Genomic DNA, 20447 nt, shown 5'->3' on the forward strand with positions numbered 1-20447 from the left:
GTAAGTTTTAAAAGCTGAAAATTGCCATGAGGACAGGGAATAAAACAGGTATGCACATACACATTAATAATAAGTGATATCTTATTCTGGTCACTGGCATGGAGGACTAATATTTCCCCTTTTGTGCAGCAGTTCTTCTTACAGAACAGAAAGAAAATTCCAAGAGGGAGAGGGAGGTGACTCAGAGTAACAGAGAGATCATCATTATTTTTAGAATTTCCTTTCATTATGAGTTTTAGATTTGGGACTGGGCTTGTTTGTTTCTCCAAAGGGACAAATCTAAGAGTGGGAGCACTCTGAGGGATTGAGGAGGGTGGTATTTCAACCCTAGCTAAGAGAAGCTAGGGCTGGGAGATGCTGGGGGAAAAGGAGGAATGGGAGAAGAAAAAAAATGCTGGTGGAGGTGGTACTATTTTAGACTCAACATGCCCAACACGAGCAAAGTAGATTCTGCCTAGAGACTGCCGCCAGCTACACTGGTTTGTTTGGGTTTGTTTTGTCTACTAAAAGCCAGAAGGAGAGAGAGGGAAAGTATACAGTGGATACATTTAAACTGCTTTTCCTTTCAAAATGTTTGAGACGACATATCTGGTTAATTTCATTGGGGATCTTGTATATATTTCCAGGCAAGGGAACTGATCTTTTTGCTCTGGTTTTGCTTTGTTGTAGTGGTTTCATAGCATTATTTACATTGCTTTTCTGACAGATTTGGAGGTGAAGCCCTTTCCCAAAAGGACGAGCATGCAGAGGTCAAACCTGTCTCCCCCGGCTGTCTCTTTTATAGAAGACAAAGTTCCATCTCAACCTAAGGGTGACAGGTGCCCTGACCCCAGGAGAGCAGGTCCAAGATGATCCTGTACCCGGGGTTTACCAAACACAAGCTTTTGACTGTGCGCATCGGGTCCTTAATTGATTTCCTTAACCATCACCACAGATATTTTTGCCTTAGTGAGGTATGATCAGCAAAAGGACAATTACAGGTTGGTAACAACTTTATCTTGATGGCTTGTTCTAATCCTCATGTTTACATGTTAATTTGGCATTCATTTTATGAGACTCTTGATTTATTACCTGTTTCTTGATTGACTTGAAAGACTGTGTCTTCAGGAAAAGCTTGTCTCATATAGTGTTTTGTTTTGATTTGGGTTTTTTTATTTGGCTGCGCTGGGTCTTAGTTGCAGCACTCAGGATCTTTAGCTGCAGCATGTGGGATCTAGTGCCCTGACCAGGGATCGAACCTGGGCCCCTGCACTGGGAGCGTGGAGTCTTAGCCTCTGGATCACCAGGGAGGTCCCCTGTTTCGTATAGTGTTGCTCTGTGCAGTAGACCCGAGGGTCAGGGCTAGCTTGGAATGTGATTGTGCTCCACAGAGGGCACAAATGTGATATGTTTGATCTTGCCCAGAGCACCCTCCTTCCTAGGCTACATCCTTGCCTGTTTATGCTTTTCTCAAAAATTAATCTGTTAAAAGCTATCATGATATTGTGAAAAGAGGATAAACTGTGAGGCAAATAGACCTGGGTTGGAATCCCAGCTCTGTCGCTTACTAACTTGGAAGCTTTAGGGGAAAAGTGTTTATCTTCTTGGAGCCTCAGGCTTGTCTGTGGAAGGAAGGTAACAGCTCTACTTTGGCAGGCTGCTGAGAATCAGTGGATACTATGTCTTAAAATACCAAGTATGCTCCCTGTTGTGCAGTGGGTGCAAGTGGTGGTTTTTGCTGTCATTACTGCAGTGGGTGACCTTGCCCGCCGCTTGGTGGGTTGGACCATGAAGGATCCAGGAAGACCTGATCTTTGCCCTAAAGCAGATAGGACTGCTGCATGGTGGCCAAGGTTCTGGAAGAACAGAGGATGCCTTCCTCCTGTGGAAGTATTCCTAAGACATCACATAGGCAACTGGAGAAATTTAAGATCCAGATGTTGATGATCTTTTAAGAAAAACCAACTAACTCTACAATGTTCTCTACGCAGGCTGAAAATATTTTCAGAGGAAAGCGTACCACTCTTTGGCCCACCCTTGCCATCCCCACCAGTGTTTACAGACCACCAGGAATTCAGGGACTTTTTGCTAGTGAAATGTAAGTTTCTATTTTGAAATGTTTTTGTACCTTGTTCTACATCAAAATACATTTCTTCTAATTCTTGCAAGATACTGTAAAGAAGATATCATCGTTTAAGCATTGATTGCATTCCACGTTCTGTTAATTTTTCATGAGAAACGTATTTAGTTTTCTGATGGTGTTTTGGAGGTCTCTCCTGGGTTCTCATCTATACCTAGCATCCTAGCCACCAAATAACTAATATTTATTCAGTTCAATAGGCCTAGCTCTGTGCTCTTTTATGTGTTCTATCACATTCTTACAACCCCATAAGGAAATATGGTTATATTCATTTTACATAATAGAAAATTGAGGCCCAAGGATCTAAATAATTTGCTTAAGAATGCACAGACAGCAGCACAGCTGGGATTCAAACCCATAACTGCCTCAGCCTCAAGCTCCTAACTACTGCACACTTTGCATTCTGCGCTCTAATGTGTAACTGGACATTCCACTTCATTGACTCTCAGTGTCTGTAGTCCACTAAACCACCAGCTTTTTCTTCCAGAAGAAACTTTCATTGGGCTAAGAATTCCAGTACTCTGCTTGGGCAATGGTGGTGTTATTTTTTCTAACACAATCCATCAAATATATATTTAATCCCATTGAATGGCATCCTATGGTTTGGCCCATGTGTTGGATGGATGGGTGAATGGGTGGGTAGGTGGATTAATGGATGGATGGATTAGTGGATGGGTGAGTAGGTGGGTGGAATGGTGGATGAGGGCAGGTTTGGGTGCGAGTTAGGTCTTCAAGTAATTAGTTATACCCTCTGCTCAGGAATCTTGTAATCCAACAGGAAAGGCAAGATAGATATACCTATGGAGTATGACTTTGTACAGAGAAATTTAGCAAGTTTTTAAGGATTCTTCCATGAAAGGAGGGTAATAACAGTATTAGGAAATGGGTGGCATTTACTGTGAAAAGTTTCCTTGAGAAGGACATTCTTCAATAACCTAACATTTGTAATTCCCTTTGTAACTTGATTTATCTTAGTAATTAACGGTGAAAAAGCCACTTTGGAAACCCCAACATTCGCCCAGAAACGTCGACGAACTCTGGATATGTTGATTCGATCTTTATACCAGGATTTGATGCCAGATTTGCACAAGGTAACCCTGGGTCCATGGTCTTCTTTCTTTCCCATGGGGTCTGACTTGAGAACACAAGTCCTTGTGATGAGTCCTGGTTAGAAGAGTGTAACATCTCCTGATCCTTGCTGTCAACACTGGACTGTGGCCGCCATGGGCTGGGGCTCTCTCGTGGATACCATGGGAAGAGGGGACGTTTAATGTCCATATAAAGGAGTGCGATTTTCATAAAAATCTTGTAGAGGTCACCATGCAGGCTGGGGCACGAGTGTCAGTCAGCAGTCCGTGGGGCAGTAGAGTGCTTTGGGGTGGCTGGCCTTGGAGTACCGCTCAGTGTTGCCTGTGCCATGGAGCTGATGGTCAGGCAAAGTATTGATTTGGGAGAGAGACTACGCTCTCTTAAGGTTTTCTGGAGATTTACTGGCGAGTACCATATTTAGGCACTGAAATATGCCTGTGCATTTACTGAAAATCCACTTTGCGCCAGACACTTCCTAGGCTGAAGGTGTATCCACACTGATGAGACCCAGCACCTCCTTTGAGGAACCCAGCACCTCGAGGGCCCCACACTCTTTAGAGGCCTCCGGACTCAGTACAAGATCGCCGTGTGTCATGGTGGCTAATAAGTATTAATGCGGAATGAAATCATCATTGTTTAGAAGCATTTCTCGTATTTAACAAAGAACACAGAACAAGTGGGAACACTCCCCTAGAATCAGTGGGGCCACAAACTCCAGCCACAGGAGTTGCTACTGAATGTGAACATAAATGCAGTGTCTGGTCTCAAGTGCCCCCCACCCCCACCCTGGGGAGACGAAGAACATCAGAACACACTGGTGCAGACAAACTGTGTGATCCTTTCCCTTCAGCACAGTGACCACCGCCCTCTTAGAGGTACCCCTGATTTCCAGCCGGTCTCTACACCCAGCTACTTACAGGGCTTGGGCCAGACCAACCCCAGGGCCCTAAATAGCCAGCCATAATTGGCAATCTGCCCATTTCCTTATTTCCTTAAGGTCAAAGAAGGATGAAGAGAGAGTTATTGTTGTTCAGTTGCTAAGTCATCTCCCACTCTCTGCAACCCCATAGACTGCAGCACGCCAGGCTCTCCTGTCCTTCATTATCTCCCGGAGTTTGCTCAAATTCATGTCCATTGAGTTGGTGATGCCATCCAACCATCTCATCCTCTGTCGCCCCCTTCTCCTCCTGCCCTCAGCCTTTCCCAGCATCAGGGTCTTTTTCAAAGAGTTGGTTTTTTGAATCAGGTGGCCAAAGTATTGGCGCTTCAGCATCAGTCCTTCCAATGAAGAAAGGGTACCAAGAGAAGTATGTGATGTCTTTGCAGGTCTCAGCTGAAGCATCACTGCCTTAACAGGCTTTCCCCAGCCCAGCTGAAGCCTAGTGCCCCTGTTTAATGCCTCCAGATGCTTTATGTACCTCCCCTTCATAGAAGTTATCCATGTGCCAGTCGTGTAGTCAGTTACTTAATCTAGCTTTCCCGTAGACTCTGCTCCATGAGGACAGAGATTGTGTCCACCACATTGCCCAGATCCAGCAGAGCATAGGTGATCAGCCACTACGTGCTAACTGCAAGCATGCACCCAGTTCTCTGACTGCTGTCTGGAAGAAAACTGACATTTACTGAGTGTGTGCTCAAGCACCTCCCATACATTTCCTTCCTTAGTCCTTATAACACACCTCAGAGACAGGTATTAGCCACACAAAGACACTGAGACTCAGAAATTAAGTTCCTTGCCCAAAATTACCCAGAAGACCACAGAGTTGACAAGTCCAGGGGCCCTGTTCACATGGAATTGAGTGTGTCATGTTCTGGGGGTACCCTCTCTGAGAACGGCATCCTTGGAGCTGTGCAGCGTAGCGGCCAGTCACTCTGGGAGGCGGTTAGTAAGTGGAGCTGCTGGTTTGCTTGCTTTCTGAGCCCCTGCTCTCAGCTCTTCCAGGGGCTGGCTCTTCCAGGGGCTGTCTCTCCCCCTGTTGGCTCCTTAATCCCTTGCGGCTCACACAGACCTGGGCGGACACTTGAGCGGTGCTCCATAGATGCTTATTGAGTGAATGAATAGAGGCGGCAGAAGTAGGACTATTTGGACAAATAGGTTTGTGGAGTAAGAGAAGGCAAAGATGAGATTTGATAACCATCTTTGGAATTCATAACTTGTCTTTCTTTTTCAGAACATGCTTAATAGACGATCTTTCAGTGACGTCTTACCGGAATCGCCCAAGTCAGCGAGGAAGAAAGAAGAGGCCCGCCAGGCAGAGTTCGTTAGAATAGGACAGGTGGGTTTTTTTCTGACATCTGTTGTGCAAGACACAGAGTTGTGAGTCCATCCAAACCAGTTGGCCCTTCTGCGAAGAATGTTATGTTTGCACACTCCTGGAGGAGCTCTGTCACTTCTCTTAGGGTCATTGTGGAACCATAAGGAAAATTTTTTTTTTAATTTTATTGAAGTATAATTGATTTTCAATGTGTTAATTTCTGCTGTACAGCAAAGCGATTCAGTTATACATATTGATATTCTTGTTCATATTCTTTTCCAATCTGGTTCATAACAGGATATTGAATATAGCTCCCTGTGCTGTACAATAGGACCTTGTTGCTTATATGAGGAGGGGTGATGCTGGCTGGGAGCAGGAGGCCACAGGGCTCAGTCCCTGCTCCCTCTTGTCAAGGGAGCACATACCATTTGCTTGACTCCTGGGGATTTTCTGAAGAGTAGAGAGCCAATTTAGGGAAAGCACTTTGAACTGCCCCCTGGCAGGAGTCAGCACGGAGGGGGCTGTCCTCGCAGGAGACCCGGATTTCCCCCCTACCGCTTGAAAGCAGTCATCACAGGGATGTGGCTCCTAGGCATCACCTTATTCCAGGTTTTAGAGGAAGCCACTCCCTCTCTGCCTGGCTCCTTCGTGACATTAGTGTTTCTCGATTCTGGAGGTGACACAGCCTTCTGCCTTGGTCCCATGTCACAAGAGGGAGGAGAAGAGCTGTCTGCTGCAGACAAGATTCTGACCTGAAAGTGGAAGCTAATCAGCAAGGCAATCACAAAAGCTTAGCAACAAAGATAACCTTTTCCCAAAGCAGGAGCCGTGTCACCGGGGCCTCCAACTTCGGTCCGTGTTCAAAGATAGTACCCCGACTCTACTTTCAGAGAATCTGATTCATCAAGTTTGAGGAAGGACCTGGGGATTTTTTTCAGTACTGGTGGTTTGGAAATCACTGTACTGATATACTGATCAGTTGAAATGACAGAATGCATTTGACATCATTAGATCCAGCTGACTCCTTTCCTTATCTTCAGTGATAGGGCAGCGTGGGAACCTGAAACAAGCCTGAAATTACTCCTGTTTCATTTTTAAAAGTTTTTTTCAAGTCATAACTGTTGATTCTTATGCTTTTACTGCCTGATAAACTGAAAGAGATCTCTGTTCTGTAAGGCACTAAAGCTGAAATCCATCGTGAGAGGGGATGCTCCATCAAGCTTGGTGGCATCAGGGATCTGTAAAAAGGAGGTGAGTTATTGATGCTTTCATGTTCAACTGTGAATGTCCTGTGTCTTCGGGGAAGTTATTGAGATTCTTAGAAAGAGCTTTGTGGGGCAGGAGGAAGAAGAGCTTGTCTGAGGCAGAGTCTGCAGACAAAGCCCCAGGTAAAGTTGGGCAGCATTTAGTGAGAGCCTCCTGGCTTCCATGGTGTGCCTGCACCTTCGCTTAAAGGGGCAGAGCTGCTGGACCAGGCCTGGACAGGCAGACTGAGCTCAGCAGCGCGCCTCGAGCCTTGTGTGTATACAGACTGCTGGGACATCCTGACCAAATGCAGGTTCTCATCAACAGCTCTTCAGCCGGGCCATGATCCTGTATTCCCAACAAGGTCTCATGTGGTGCCTGTGCTGCTGACCATGGACCTGCTCAACAGCAAGGCTCTAGGGCAGTACTTCTAAAGCTTCAGTGTGGGTTAGAATCACCCCCTAGAACCTCTGATTCCGTAGGTCTGAGTGGGCCCTGAGAATTTGCATTTCTCTCAAGTCGATGCTGATGCTGTGGGTCAGAGGACCACAGCTGAGCAATCAGTGCCTCCTCTACAACATGGCCTGTGTATCTACTCATTTCTACTTCCTGTGGAAAAAGAACTAGGTGGTCATCAAGCATTGAAGAGAAAACATAAAAACAAATCACAGTATCAACTTATTGTTTGCATTATTTTGTATTGTAAAGTCATACCCTACATACTTCATTATATCTATGTTCAGAATATGTAAAAGATATTTAAATGGAACAACTCCACAGACAGTGTATCACTGGAGAAGTGGCCATTGTAAAAGCAAAAGAATTATGAATATACCTATTTTTGCCCTAAAGGTATAGATGATCTATATCTGAACTATAGAACCTACACAGTTGAAAGTCTGGTTTCAAGAAAATTATGCGCTCAAAATACAACTGGTGCTGAAAACCCACAGCCAATTTAAGACAAAACTGATGGCAAAGTATCTTTTCCAAAGGTTGCCAAAATTCCCACTATCTGCTTATTCATTTGAATAGTAGAATTTGTAGTGTTGTCAAGGACTTCATAGATAGCACATTCCAATAAGATTTAGTAACTTTCTTAACAGAGAAGGCAATGGCAACCCACTCCAGTACTCTTGCCTGGAAGATCCCATGGATGGAGGAGCCTGGTGGGCTGCAGTCCATGGGGTCCCTAAGAGTCAGACACGACTGAGCAACTTCACTTTCACTTTTCATTTTCATGCATTGGAGAAGGAAATGGCAACCCACTCCAGTGTTCTTGCCTGGAGAATCCCAGGGACGGGGGAGCCTGGTGGGCTGCCGTCTATGGGGTTGCACAGAGTCTGGACACGACTGAAGCGACTCAGCAGCAGCAGCAACTTTCTTAAAAAGTTCTTAGGGAAATGCCACTCCAAGTAATGACCTGCACTTGGGCAGCCCTCTTTCAGTTTATAAAGTATCTTCATGTCCTTTGTGTGATCTTTTCACAACAGCCCAAACCTCATCTCAGCAATGAGGTCGCTCATTTTGAGGCTGGTGGGTTTCATAAAGGTATAGCATGATTTTCCAAGACAGGAATAATTCACACAGTGTTTACCCTCATCCCAAACAGCACCCTGGCAGGTCACCTCAGAGCCATCACTCCTACTTTGAGTGTGCCAGCACGTGCTCACTTAGAACTTACAAACACACCTATGTACACACCTTACATGTGCACACAGGCTCTTGTACAGCATCAGGTAAAAGTGAACATGTAGGACTTCAATTCATCCCTGAGAATCTGTACAGACATCCTTGTCCTTTGAGGCCAAGCCACATGCTTTGGAGGGAAGTTAATGGTTCCAGGCATCAGCCACAGCTCCGAGGGAGCAGTAAGGCAGTGCCAACTATTCCTGCCCCATCCATGTAGAATGAAACCAAGGATGCAGGCTCCATGACATGAACGTGTCAAGTGGGGGAACATGAGTAGGTTTCATTGGAGCCCTCGACATATTCCTATGAACAGACATTATTTTTTTTCTTGAAGATTTCATAGCCATAAGTGGGTCAATAAGCCTTTTCATGTTAAGATGATAGCAACCTCTTGCATTGTGTATGGTTTAATAGTTTTGCCGAATCAGCAGCACAGGAATCTGACTTTTTTTAGAGAGTTGGGTGGGACTTCCTTTTATAAAGACCTATTGTGAAACCTCCAAAAAAGAATAGGTGCCAATTGGTCCAACTTCTAAGTATTAAAAAGAAACGTTTGGTTAGAAAACATTATTGGTGCTTCCCTAGCCCTTGAGGGCATCATTATAATACAGGTCACGGTGCCAGAAACACGTGAGTCAGCCTTTTCCTGTTGCATAGATTTCTGGAAGGAGACATTTTTTTCTTAAGAAAGGTGACTGAGTCAGAGCCCATCTAACTCCCGGGGTTTGGGGGCATCTGTGCTACCGTTTCGGGTGGTATGTGTGCGTTTCCCCCTGATGGGCCGGTGTGCTCTCTCTGTGCTCTTAACCTTCCTACGCTTGTGTTGCCCCGCAGCCTTGGGAGCCACAGTGTTTCTGCAGTAACTTCCCTCATGAGGCCGTGTGTGCGGATCCCTGGGGCCAGGCCTTGCTGGTTTCCACTGATGCCGGCGTCTTGCTAGTGGATGGTTAGTGAGTAGCTGCTCCTTTAGCTGTCTCTCTGTGTGAATTGTCATACTTCTAAGATGGGTGACCACTGGTCGGCTCCCTTTGGATACATGTGTCCTCAGCGGTGAGGTTAGCGGACTCTCATCCCCTTACAAAACTACCCCATTGTTTTCAACTCGCAAGCCAGAGGGGGAGGCACCCATGACAGTTTCATCCCTTCCTCAAATCTCTGATTAATCTGTGGATATCAAATGATGCAAGAGACACGAGCTCGATCCCTGGGTCAGGAATATCCTCTGGAGAAGGAAATGACAATCCACTCCAGTATTCTTGCCTGAGAAATCCCATGGACAAGAGGAGCCTGGCAGGCTACAGTCCATGGGGTTGCAAATGTCAGATATGACTGAACACTGAGCACATCAAACGACCTGCAAGGAGAATCTCCTTTGCAGGAATACATGTGATTCCAATGTTTGACTTTAAATCAACAAGGGCACATGGTATCTCAGGGATATACTCTCTCTCAAAGCACATTTTTTTTTTAAGCTTTCTAATTCAGAACATACTCAGTATCTAAAACAAACAATAAGGATCTTAGATAACCTGTTTGATGGATAGAGAAAGAAAAAGATTTTGACAGGAAGACAGATCTCAACTCACAGCCAGATCGGTCAACTGCCCCAGGGAGGCAGACAACTCCCTGTCACCACGGATCAGTCGCCAGTAGGACATGACCTTGGAGAGCATGCCCTAGAGGGAATTCAACTTTGGGTGGGGATTTAATTTAGAGACAAAGACTGCAGCAGGTCTCTTGGATTCTTCCAGACTCCTAATGAGTGATAAAGGATCTAAAGGATCAGTTCAGTTCAGTTCAGTGGCTCAGTCGTGTCCGACTCTTTGTGACCCCATGAATCACAGCACTCCAGGCCTCCCTGTTCATCACTAACTCCCGGAGTTCACTCAAACTCATGTCCATCGAGTTGGTGATGCCATCCAGCCATCTATCTCATCCTCTGTCATCCCCTTCTCCTCCTGCCCCCAATCCCTCCCAGCATCAGAGTCTTTTCCAATGAGTCAACTCTTTGCATGAGATGGCCAACGTATTGGAGTTTCAGCTTTAGCATCAGTCCTTCCAATGAACACCCAACTGATCTCCTTTAGAATGGACTGGTTGGATCTCCTTGCAGTCCAAGGGACTCTCAAGAGTCTTCTCCAACACCACAGTTCAAAAGCATCAATTCTGCGGTGCTCAGCTTTCTTCACAGTCCAACTCTTACGTCCATACATGACCACTGGATAAACTATAGCCTTGACTAGACAGACCTTTGTTGGCAAAGTAATGTCTCTGCTTTTGAATATGCTATCTAGGTTGGTCATAACTTTCCTTCCAAGGAGTAAGCGTCTTTTAATGTCATTGCTGCAGTCACCATCTGCAGTGATTTTGGAGCCCCAAAAAAAGTCTGACACTGTTTCCACCGTTTCCCATCTATTTCCCATGAAATGATGGGACCAGATGCCATGATCTTAGTTTTCTGAATGTTGAGCTTTAAGCCAACTTTTTCACTCTCCTCTTTCATTTTCATCAAGAGCCTTTTTAGTTCCTCTTCACTTTCTGCCATAAGGGTGGTGTCATCTGCATATCTGAGGTTATTGAGATTTCTCCCGGCAATCTTGATTCCAGCTTGTGCTTCTTCCAGTCCAGCATTTCTCATGATGTACTCTGCATATAAGTTAAATAAGCAGGGTGACAATATACAGCCTTGACGTACTCCTTTTCCTATTTGGAACCAGTCTGTTGTTCCATGTCCAGTTCTAACTGTTGCTTCCTGACCTGCATACAGATTTCTCAAGAGGCAGATCAGGTGGTCTGGTATTCCCATCTCTTTCAGAATTTTCCACAGTTTATTGTGATCCACACAGTCAAAGGCTTTGGCATAGTCAATAAAGCAGAAATAGATGTTTTTCTGGAACTCTCTTGTTTTTTTGATGATCCAGTGGATGTTGGCAATTTGATCTCTGGTTCCTCTGCCTCTTCTAAAACCAGCTTGAACATCTGGAAGTTCATGGTTCACGTATTGCTGAAGCCTGGCTTGGAGAATTTTGAGCATTACTTTACTAGCATGTGAGATGAGTGCAATTGTGCAGTAGTTTGAGCATTCTTTGGCATTGCCTTTCTTTGGGATTGGAATGAAAACTGACTTTTTCCAGTCCTGTGGCCACTGCTGAGTTTTCCAAATTTGCTGGCATATTGAGTGCAGCACTTACACAGCATCATCTTTCAGGATTAGAAATAGCTCAACTGGAATTCCATCACCTCCACTAGCTTTGTTCATAGTGATGCTTTCTAAGGCCCACTTGACTTCACATTCCAGGATGTCTGGCTCTAGGTGAGTGATCACACCATCGTGATTATCTGGGTCGTGAAGATCTTTTTTGTACAGTTCTTCTGTGTATTCTTGCCACCTCTTCTTAATGTCTTCTGCTTCTGTTAGGTCCATACCATTTCTGTCCTTTATCAACCCCATCTTTGCATGAAATGTTCCCTTGGTATCTCTAATTTTCTTGAAGAGATCTCTAGTCTTTCCCATTCTGTTGTTTTCCTCTGTTTCTTTGCATTGATTGCTGAGGAAGGCTTTCTTATCTCTCCTTGCTATTCTTTGGAACTCTGCATTCAGATGCTTATATCTTTCCTTTTCTCCTTTGCTTTTTGCTTCTCTTCTTTTCACAGCTATTTGTAAGGCCTCCCCAGACAGCCATTTTGCTTTTTTTGCATTTCTTTTCCATGGAGATGGTCTTGATCCCTGTCTCCTGTACAGTGTCACGAACCTCCATCCATAGTTCATCAGGCACTCTATCTATCAGATCTAGTCCCTTAAATCTATTTCTCACTTCCAGTGTATAATCATAAGGGATTTGATTTAGGTCATACCTGAATGGTCTAGTGGTTGTCCCTACTTTCTTTAATTTAAGTCTGAATTTGGCAATAAGGAGTTCATGATCTGAGCCACAGTCAGCTCCTGGTCTTGTTTTTGTTGACTGTATAGAGCTTCTCCATCTTTGGCTGCAAAGAATATAATCAATCTGATTTTGATGTTGACCATGTGGTGATACCCATGTATAGAGTCTTCTCTTGTTGGAACAGGGTGTTTGCTATGACCAGTGCGTTCTCTTGGCAAAACTCTATTAACCTTTGTCCTGCTTAATTCCATATTCCAAGGCCAAATTTGCCTGTTACCCCAGGGTTTCTTGACTTCCTACTTTTGCATTCTAGTCCCCTGTAATGAAAAGGACATCTTTTTGGGGTGTTAGTTCTAAAAGGTCTTGTAGGTCTTCATAGAACTGTTCAACTTCAGCTTCTTCAGCGTTACTGGTTGGGGCATTGGCTTGGATTACCATGATATTGAATGGTTTGCTTGGAAATGAACAGAGATCATTCTGTCATTTTTGAGATTGCATCCAAGTACTGCATTTCAGACTCTTTTGTTGACTATGATGGCTACTCCATTTCTTCTAAGGGATTCCTGCCCACAGTAGTAGATATAATGGTCATCTGAGTTAAATTCCAGTCCATTTTAGTTCGCTGATTCCTAGAATGTCGACATTCACTCTTGCCATCTCCTGTTTGACCACTTCCAATTTGCCTTGATTCATGGACCTGACATTCCAAGTTCCTATGCAATATTGCTCTTTACAGCATTGGACCTTGCTTCCATGACCAGTCACATGCACAACTGGGTATTGTTTTTGCTTTGGTTCCATCCCTTCATTCTTTCTGGAGTTATTTCTCCACTGATCTCCAGTAGCATATTGGGCACCTACCGACCTGGGGAGTTCCTCTTTCAGTATCCTATCATTTTGCCTTTTCATACTGTTCATGGAGTTCTCAAGGCAAGAATACTGAAGTGGTTTGCCATTCCCTTCTCCAGTGGACCACATTCTGTCAGACCTCTCCACCATGACCCGCCCGTCTTGGGTGGCCCCACAAAGCATGGCTTAGTTTCATTGAGTTAGACAAGGCTGTGGTCCGTGTGATCAGATTGACTAGTTTTCTGTGATTATTGATTCAGTGTGTCTGCCCTCTTATGCCCTCTTGCAATACCTGCCGTCTTACTTGGGTTTCTCTTACCTTGGACGTGGGGTATCTCTTCACGGCTGCTCCAGCAAAGCGCAGCTGCTGCTCCTTACCTTGGACAAGGTGTATCTCCTCATAGCCGCCCCTCCTGACCTTGAACATGGAGTAGCTCCTCTCGGCCCTCCTGCACCCATGCAGCCACTGCTCCTTGGACATCTAAAGGATAGTAGCAAATAACCAAACAAAAGAATTTATTTAAAAACAAAACAAAAACAGACTTTGGAGGCTTAGTCTAATCTCTTAGTTTTGCAGATAAAGAAAAGGAGGCCTAAAGAAATTAGGACTTCCCTGGTGGCTCTGTCTACAATGTGGAAGACCCAGGTTCAATCCTGGGTTGGAAAGATCCCCTGGAGAAGGAAATGGCAACCCACTCCAGTACTCTTGCCTGGAAAATCCCATGGACAGAGGAGTGTGGTAGGCTACAGTCCACAGGGGCATAAGGAGTCGGACACGACTGAGCGACTTCAATTTCACTTTTCTTTCAAAGAAATTATGTGACTTGCCCAAGACCACACAGCTAATTAGTGGCATTTCTGGGACCAGAACCCAGAGGTGATTCCTCGTCCAGTGCTCTCTCCATTTAGCCAACTACATTTTATTAAAGTTAAATTAAACTCTACCAATGTTACCATCTTTAGCTTGATACAGATTTCCAAAACCATGGTCCTGGACAAACAATTATGAAAATTTTTATGATGAAAAGAATGCCAAATTGTACCTGTTTGCCTTTTGGGGAAAGAGAAATAATTTCATGATTATTTGTAAGACCTGTCTAAAAACAGAAAAAAATTCTGTTTGAGTTGCTTCTTTGTAAATATAAAATCCAAACCAAGATTACCCAAGTCCCTTTATGAAATTTTCATCTTTATGGATACAAAATGTAATGGAAGTGTCAGATAATAAGGATTATTGTGATTGCCAGGAAATCCTGTTCTTTCAAACTTGAGGAACATTGTCTATGCAGGTGGTAGCCATATATATCCACCACCAGCTTGCCTGTATTAGTCAGATTATTACTTTCATGTCCTGATTATGCAGTAATGCTTCCCTGTTTGCTTATGCTGAGAAGAGAATAACCCTTAAGGCTTTCTTTGTATTCTTTGTTGTGCTTTTAAGCCATAATTATCTTGTTATTTCTTTGTTTACTCTGTCTTGCCTACACTTAATTCTATTACAAATTGTTTCCATTAGTGAATCTTCCCATTTCGTTTCAAGGCAAGTTCCACTCTATTCGATTAGCCTCTGCTTAATTTCATTAGACTCATCCCCTTGAGAGTCTGCTCCTTTCAAGGTCACTATTAAAAATTCTTTGCATTCTAAGCATAGCAAAACCTGCTCTGAAGGAGACCAAGTACTGAATAAATATGCTGTCACCATTTGTTTTGTTTTGGTAATAGAAAAGCCAGATCATCTAAAAGATGGTTTCTTCATAAAGAGATTACAAGAAGCAATCCACAGTTTTGAAACAGTCATTGAACCCACATCACTTTCTCATATCCTTGCCTCCTCTTCCTTCCTGTGCCATATATAAACCTATCTAGCCACAGGAGTACGTGAACGCTGTATATTGTCACCTTGCTTATTTAACTTACATGCAGAGTACATCATGAGAAATGCTGGTCTGGATGAAGCACAAGCTGGAATCAAGATTGCTGAAAGAAATATCAGTAACTTTAGATACACAGATGACACCACCCTTATGGCAGAAAGTGAAGAGGAGCTAAAGAGCCTCTTGATGAAGGTGAAAGAGGAGAGTGAAAAAGCTGGCTTAAAACTCAGCATTCAAAAAACTAAGATCCTGACATCCAGTCTCATCACTTCATGGCAAATAGATGGGGAAACAATGGAAATAGTGAGAGACTTTATTTTCCTGGGCTCCAAAAATCATTACAGATAGTGACTGCAGCCATGAAATTAAAAGACGCTCCTTAGAAGAAAAGCTATGACCAACCTAGACAGCATATCAAAACATAGAGAAATTACTTTGCTGAAAAAGATCTGTATAGTCAAAGCTATGGTGTTTCCAGTAGTCAGGGATGGATGTGAGAGTTGGACTATAAAGAAAGCTGAGCACCGAAGAATTGATGCTTTTGAATTGTGGTGTTGGAGAAGACTCTTGAGAGTCCCTTGGACTGCAAGGAGATCCAACCAGTCAGTTCTAAAGGAAATCAGTCCTGAATATTCATTGGAAGGACTGGTGCTGAAGCTGAAACTTCAATACTTTGGCCCCCTGATGTGAAGAACTGACTCAGAAAAGACCCTGATGCTGGGAAAGATTGAAGGCAGGAGGAGAAGGGGATGACAGAGGGAGAGGTGGTTGGATGGCATCGCTGACACAATGGACATGAGTTTGAGCAAGCTCCAGGAGATGGTGAAGGACAGGGAAACCTGATGTGCTGCAGTCCATGGGGTCACAAAGAGTCAGACATGACTGAGCTACTGAACAACAACAAAGCCACCTGAACATCAGGGCTGTTCCCTTGCTCACCCCATCAGTCCATGGGCATGCAGTGCTGTTTTTAGGTTATAACACCAGCTAAGAGCTCACACTTTGTCCTTGCATGGACTTGAGTTCCACAAGTTCAGGACATGTGCTTCGACAATTTCCTAGCACCTCTGAGCCTCGGATTTCTCATTTGTTAAATGGGAATATTAGAAATTCCTACCTAATAGGGTCATTGTGGGACATTTACATTAAATGATACCTACAACACTTACATTAAGGCCTGATATGTAGGAAGCCCAGGGCATAAATGCCTGGCCTTAATGAAATAATCATAGTTATTTAGTCAAATGCAGAGATGGGCACTGAAATGAATGATCATCTCATGGTTTGAAAAAAGGATTCTTGCCCCCACAGAAGCACAAAGAGCCTCAGAATGAATCCGCTTGGGAAAGCCTGAGGTATTAGAGGAAGGAGAGTGTTTGATGGGCTGCCCCCATCATGAAGGACAACTAGAGACAAGCCATCTGTTTCATAAGAGCTTATCAGGCTCTGTGCTCTGACAAATCCAGTGCTCTCACTGGGCTGCAGGAGCGGGAGACTCTTCCCCGGGGTTGGGGTGAGGGGTAGGGGTTGTTACTAATCCTAATGACGAAAGTTCTGCCGCCTCCTGGGCACCGTCCACGGAGGGATAAACTCCCAGACAGACAGGTTTCTGGAAGAGTCAAGATCCTTAGGGCCTCCTGCACCTAAATTATAATTAAGGAAACACCCAAACCCACAGCAGAACACTTGAAGACCTAAGTGTCTTCAAAGAATCAGGTAAAGAATCACCTAGACACTTCTGCCTAAAATGTCTATACGTCCTGGGACATCTTTGCCTTGCCCTGATTCTGTGTCAAGCTCAGAACAGACCCTTTGCTTAAAGTGAAAGTGTTAGTCCCTCAGTCATGTCCGACTCTTTGTTCCCCTATGGACTGTAGCCCACCAGGCGTCTCTGTCCATGGGATGCTCCATGCAAGAATACTGGAATGGATTGCCATTCCCTTCTTCAGGGGATCTTCCTGATCCAGGGATTGAACCCAGGTCTCCCGCATTGCAGGCTGATTCTTTACCACCTGAGCCACCAGGGAAGCTCTTTGCTTATGGAACTGCCTAAATTCTTTAAGTCCTCTTTGCCCAAGGGACTCCCAAGAGCAAAGTTCAGTTCAGTCGTTCAGTTGGGTCTGACTCTTTGCGGCCCCATGGACTACAGCACACCAGACTTCCCTGTCCATCGCCAACTTCTGGAGCTTGTCATATTCATGTCCCTCGAGTCGGTGATGCCATCCAAAGCAGCAAAGTAATTGCTAACAATTTAAGATCCCAGTAAGTAAGCTTAAAAACAAACCCAGGACTTCCCTGGTGGTCCAGTGGTTAGAAACCCGCTTTCCAATGGAGGACATGGGTTTGAGGGAACTAAGATCCCATATGCTGTGGGGCAACTAAGCCTGTGTGCCACAATTAAGACCTAATACAGCCAAATAATATTTTTAAAAATCCTTTAAATCATCCATTTCCCTGAGATCTTCCCAGATATTTCCACAGAAATTAGTTTTTTCATGTTATTTTGGAAATGTAATCGATATTTCTCTTATTTTTGTCTAAAAAGAAGATTTCCTATTCCTATATGGAGAAATACTGAAAAATGATAGGTAAACTACTATTGATTCAGACATAGGCCATGTTGGAATAGGGTGTTTGTTAAATACAAAAGGAAATTCTTATTTTACTTTCTTGAGAAGTATACAAAATAACCTAAGATGTGATGTGATTTCAAATATGACACAAAAAAAATCAGAAAATATTTAAGAGAAATGACTAAGTGTATTAGCACTTTTTAAAACTTGGTATTCGGTTCTTTGGAATAATCCCAGCCAAAATTGGGATTGAGAGATGCTGCCTTTTCTTGGATGAACATCGAGGAGAAGACTCTAGCTTCGGGACCCTGCTGTTGCGCTCCCTGTACGAGGTGTGAATGCCTTTGGGAAAGAAATGCCAGTCCTCCCTGAGCTGAGAGGGGACTAGTGCTTGAACTTTCTGTGTCGCCCTTAGGAAGGATCTAGAAGCTGACCTCCTTCCTCACCTAGGGAGAAACGGGGTCCAGAACTACCCATAGGCACATTTTCGTAGGTTCTAGAGAGTGTGAGCTGGGTGTGGCTCTGGGTAACCAGGCTTCTTTTCCAGACGACCTCCCATCAGTGCCCGTGTTTGACAAGACTCTGCCCGTGAAGCAGATGCATGTGCTGGAGGCGCTGGACCTTCTGATCCTCAGAGCAGACAAAGGTGCTACTCCTCCTCGAGGGATGTTGTCTGGGAGGAAGGGGAGCGTGTAGCCTATGGCCAACACAAGGGTCTCGGGGCTCTGGCTGAATCACCAGTGCCAGCTTTTTCTTCTGGTGCCCAGGGCTCAGGTCCTTGGTAGCCTGTTTGTTCTCTGAGGCAGGGATGGTGAGGGAGAGAAGGAGTGGGCATCCCTGATCACATTGTTAGGTGAAGGCAATGCAGGGCTTCTCCCCAGTTCTGGAACACCTCAAATCCTGATTTCTTGAGTAGTAGTTTTCTACACAGTCCACCCCTTCAGTTCTTCCAGGTCATCTTACTTTTCCATCCATCTCCTCCATCTGCTTCATCCCACCAGGGAAAGATGCCCGCATCTTTGTCTTCAGGCTGAGCGCTGTGCAGAGGGGCATCGAGGGCAAGCAAGCCGTGAAGGGCAAGTGTGACTGTAGAGAAAACAAGCTCGAGAAAACAAAAGGTGACTCAATTCTTCATATTTTGCTGGTTTTATCCAATTAATCGTTTTCTCAGACTGCCAAGCTTTTACTAAAAAAAAAAAATTTGAGTAGGAATTTTATTTGATTTGTTTTTTCACTTGGAAACATCACAAAGGTAGTATCACTTGTTCCCTAAGAGAAGCTTAAGTTATAGAGAAACATGTTGAGGGCTAGAGGAAGTTTTAGGTCTTATTTGACAAGTTTGGGAGGTGAGTTAAGCTCTGTGAGCAAACTTATGAAAAGAAACTTTTAGAATTTTGTTCCTGGAACTCTGCTCACCTTTCAGTTTACTTCATGTCGTGTAGTGGATGTGAATCTAAGTCCACAAACTCTAGAATAGAGGGAATATGACTTCCTTAATTTTTCTGTAACTCAACCTAATTTTTATTTCAAGTCCCCACTTTGCCTCATGGCAAAAACGTCCTTAGTCATTTCACTGTCTTATGTTTAATTTCCAGGGTTCTTAAAAATATCACCAGATTGTCAAAGCTGAGGGCTCCCACCTCTTGTGTGTTCAGCATCATTCCTTTCTCTTCCTAGGCTGCCACCTGTATGCCATCAACACTCACCATAGCAAAGAGCTGAGGATTGTCGTTGCCATTCGGAATAAACTGCTTCTGATCACAAGGAAACACAACAAGCCAAGTGGGGTGACTGGCATGGCACTGTTATCTCCCCTGTCAGAGTCACCTGTTGAAGAATTCCAGTACATCAGGGTAGGTTTTTTCCTTCAAATTGTTTCACTCCTGGCCCAGGTGCCTGAGGCAAACTCCCCCCTTCCATCCAGGGTGTGTCATTCACTGGGGTTGCCCTGCGGTCCAGTAACTAACTGGGGAAGCCCTCACCTGTGGCCCTGGTTACCCCGGGAGACTAAGGCGAACAGAGTTTTCATGACTCCATCCAGCTCATTCACATAGTAAACACCTAAAGATGCTGCTCTAGGGGGGATCATTTTGAAAAATATAGAAACTTGGAATCATGCTGGGCACCAGAAACTAACACAGCCATGAAGTGAATTATACTTCAAAAACCAACTCACGGAAAAAGAGACCAGATTCATGGTTACCAGAGGCAGGGGTTGAGGGGAGGGTGAAATGGAAGAAGGTGGTCAGAAGGTAAAAATTTCCTATCATAAGATAAATAAGTACCAGGGGTATAATATACAACATGATAAATATAATCAACACTGCTGAATGTTACATATGAAAGTTAAGAGAGTAAATTCTAAGAGTGCTTATCACAAAGGGAAATAAACTTTATTTTGTATCTGCATGAGATGATGAATATTCACTAAATTTATTGTGATGATCATTTCATGATGTATGTATTAGGTTGGCCAAAATGTTCATTATTATTATTATTAAATCTCAAGACAAGGACCAGACATTCTAAGAGCTAACACAGACCACACTGTTGAATCCCTTTTGTAAAATTGTCTCCTGACCTCTCCTCTTTGCAGTGAACAGAGGTCTGAGCCTTGAGGACAGACTGCAGAAAGGAGCAGTCTAACCCATCCCTGCCCCTCTTTTCCCTGCCCCAGTCTGGCACAGGACTCTGCAGGAGCAGAGGGCCTGGGGGGTGGCTGCGTGAGGAAGTGAGGGTGTTGTAGCTATGCATTCCAGGAAACAAACTCACTCAGAAGGACAATGCAGATAGTGGAGTGCAGTTTACTACACCGGTGGGCCCAAGGCAGAGTCTCCTCTTAGGCCAAGGACCCCGACCAGCATCTG

The 20447-nt window shown here is 44.3% G+C and overlaps 1 protein-coding gene across 3 annotated transcripts in view; it reads left to right on the forward strand.

Moving 5' to 3' along the window:
• Positions 1 to 20447, forward strand: part of GARNL3 (GTPase activating Rap/RanGAP domain like 3) — a 173848-nt gene that overhangs the window by 131845 nt on the left and 21556 nt on the right. For all 3 annotated transcript variants that reach the window (XM_070799265.1, XM_070799266.1, XM_070799267.1), the window contains 9 exons: positions 935 to 980; positions 1971 to 2077; positions 3095 to 3210; positions 5380 to 5484; positions 6640 to 6714; positions 9235 to 9346; positions 18128 to 18226; positions 18582 to 18698; positions 19258 to 19433. In XM_070799265.1, coding sequence (XP_070655366.1) covers positions 935 to 980; positions 1971 to 2077; positions 3095 to 3210; positions 5380 to 5484; positions 6640 to 6714; positions 9235 to 9346; positions 18128 to 18226; positions 18582 to 18698; positions 19258 to 19433 — 953 coding nt within the window. The remainder of the gene's footprint in view (positions 1 to 934; positions 981 to 1970; positions 2078 to 3094; positions 3211 to 5379; positions 5485 to 6639; positions 6715 to 9234; positions 9347 to 18127; positions 18227 to 18581; positions 18699 to 19257; positions 19434 to 20447) is intronic.

This window comes from Bos indicus, chromosome 11 (genome assembly GCF_029378745.1).
Source record: "Bos indicus isolate NIAB-ARS_2022 breed Sahiwal x Tharparkar chromosome 11, NIAB-ARS_B.indTharparkar_mat_pri_1.0, whole genome shotgun sequence".
NCBI classification, from domain to species: Eukaryota; Metazoa; Chordata; class Mammalia; order Artiodactyla; family Bovidae; genus Bos; species Bos indicus.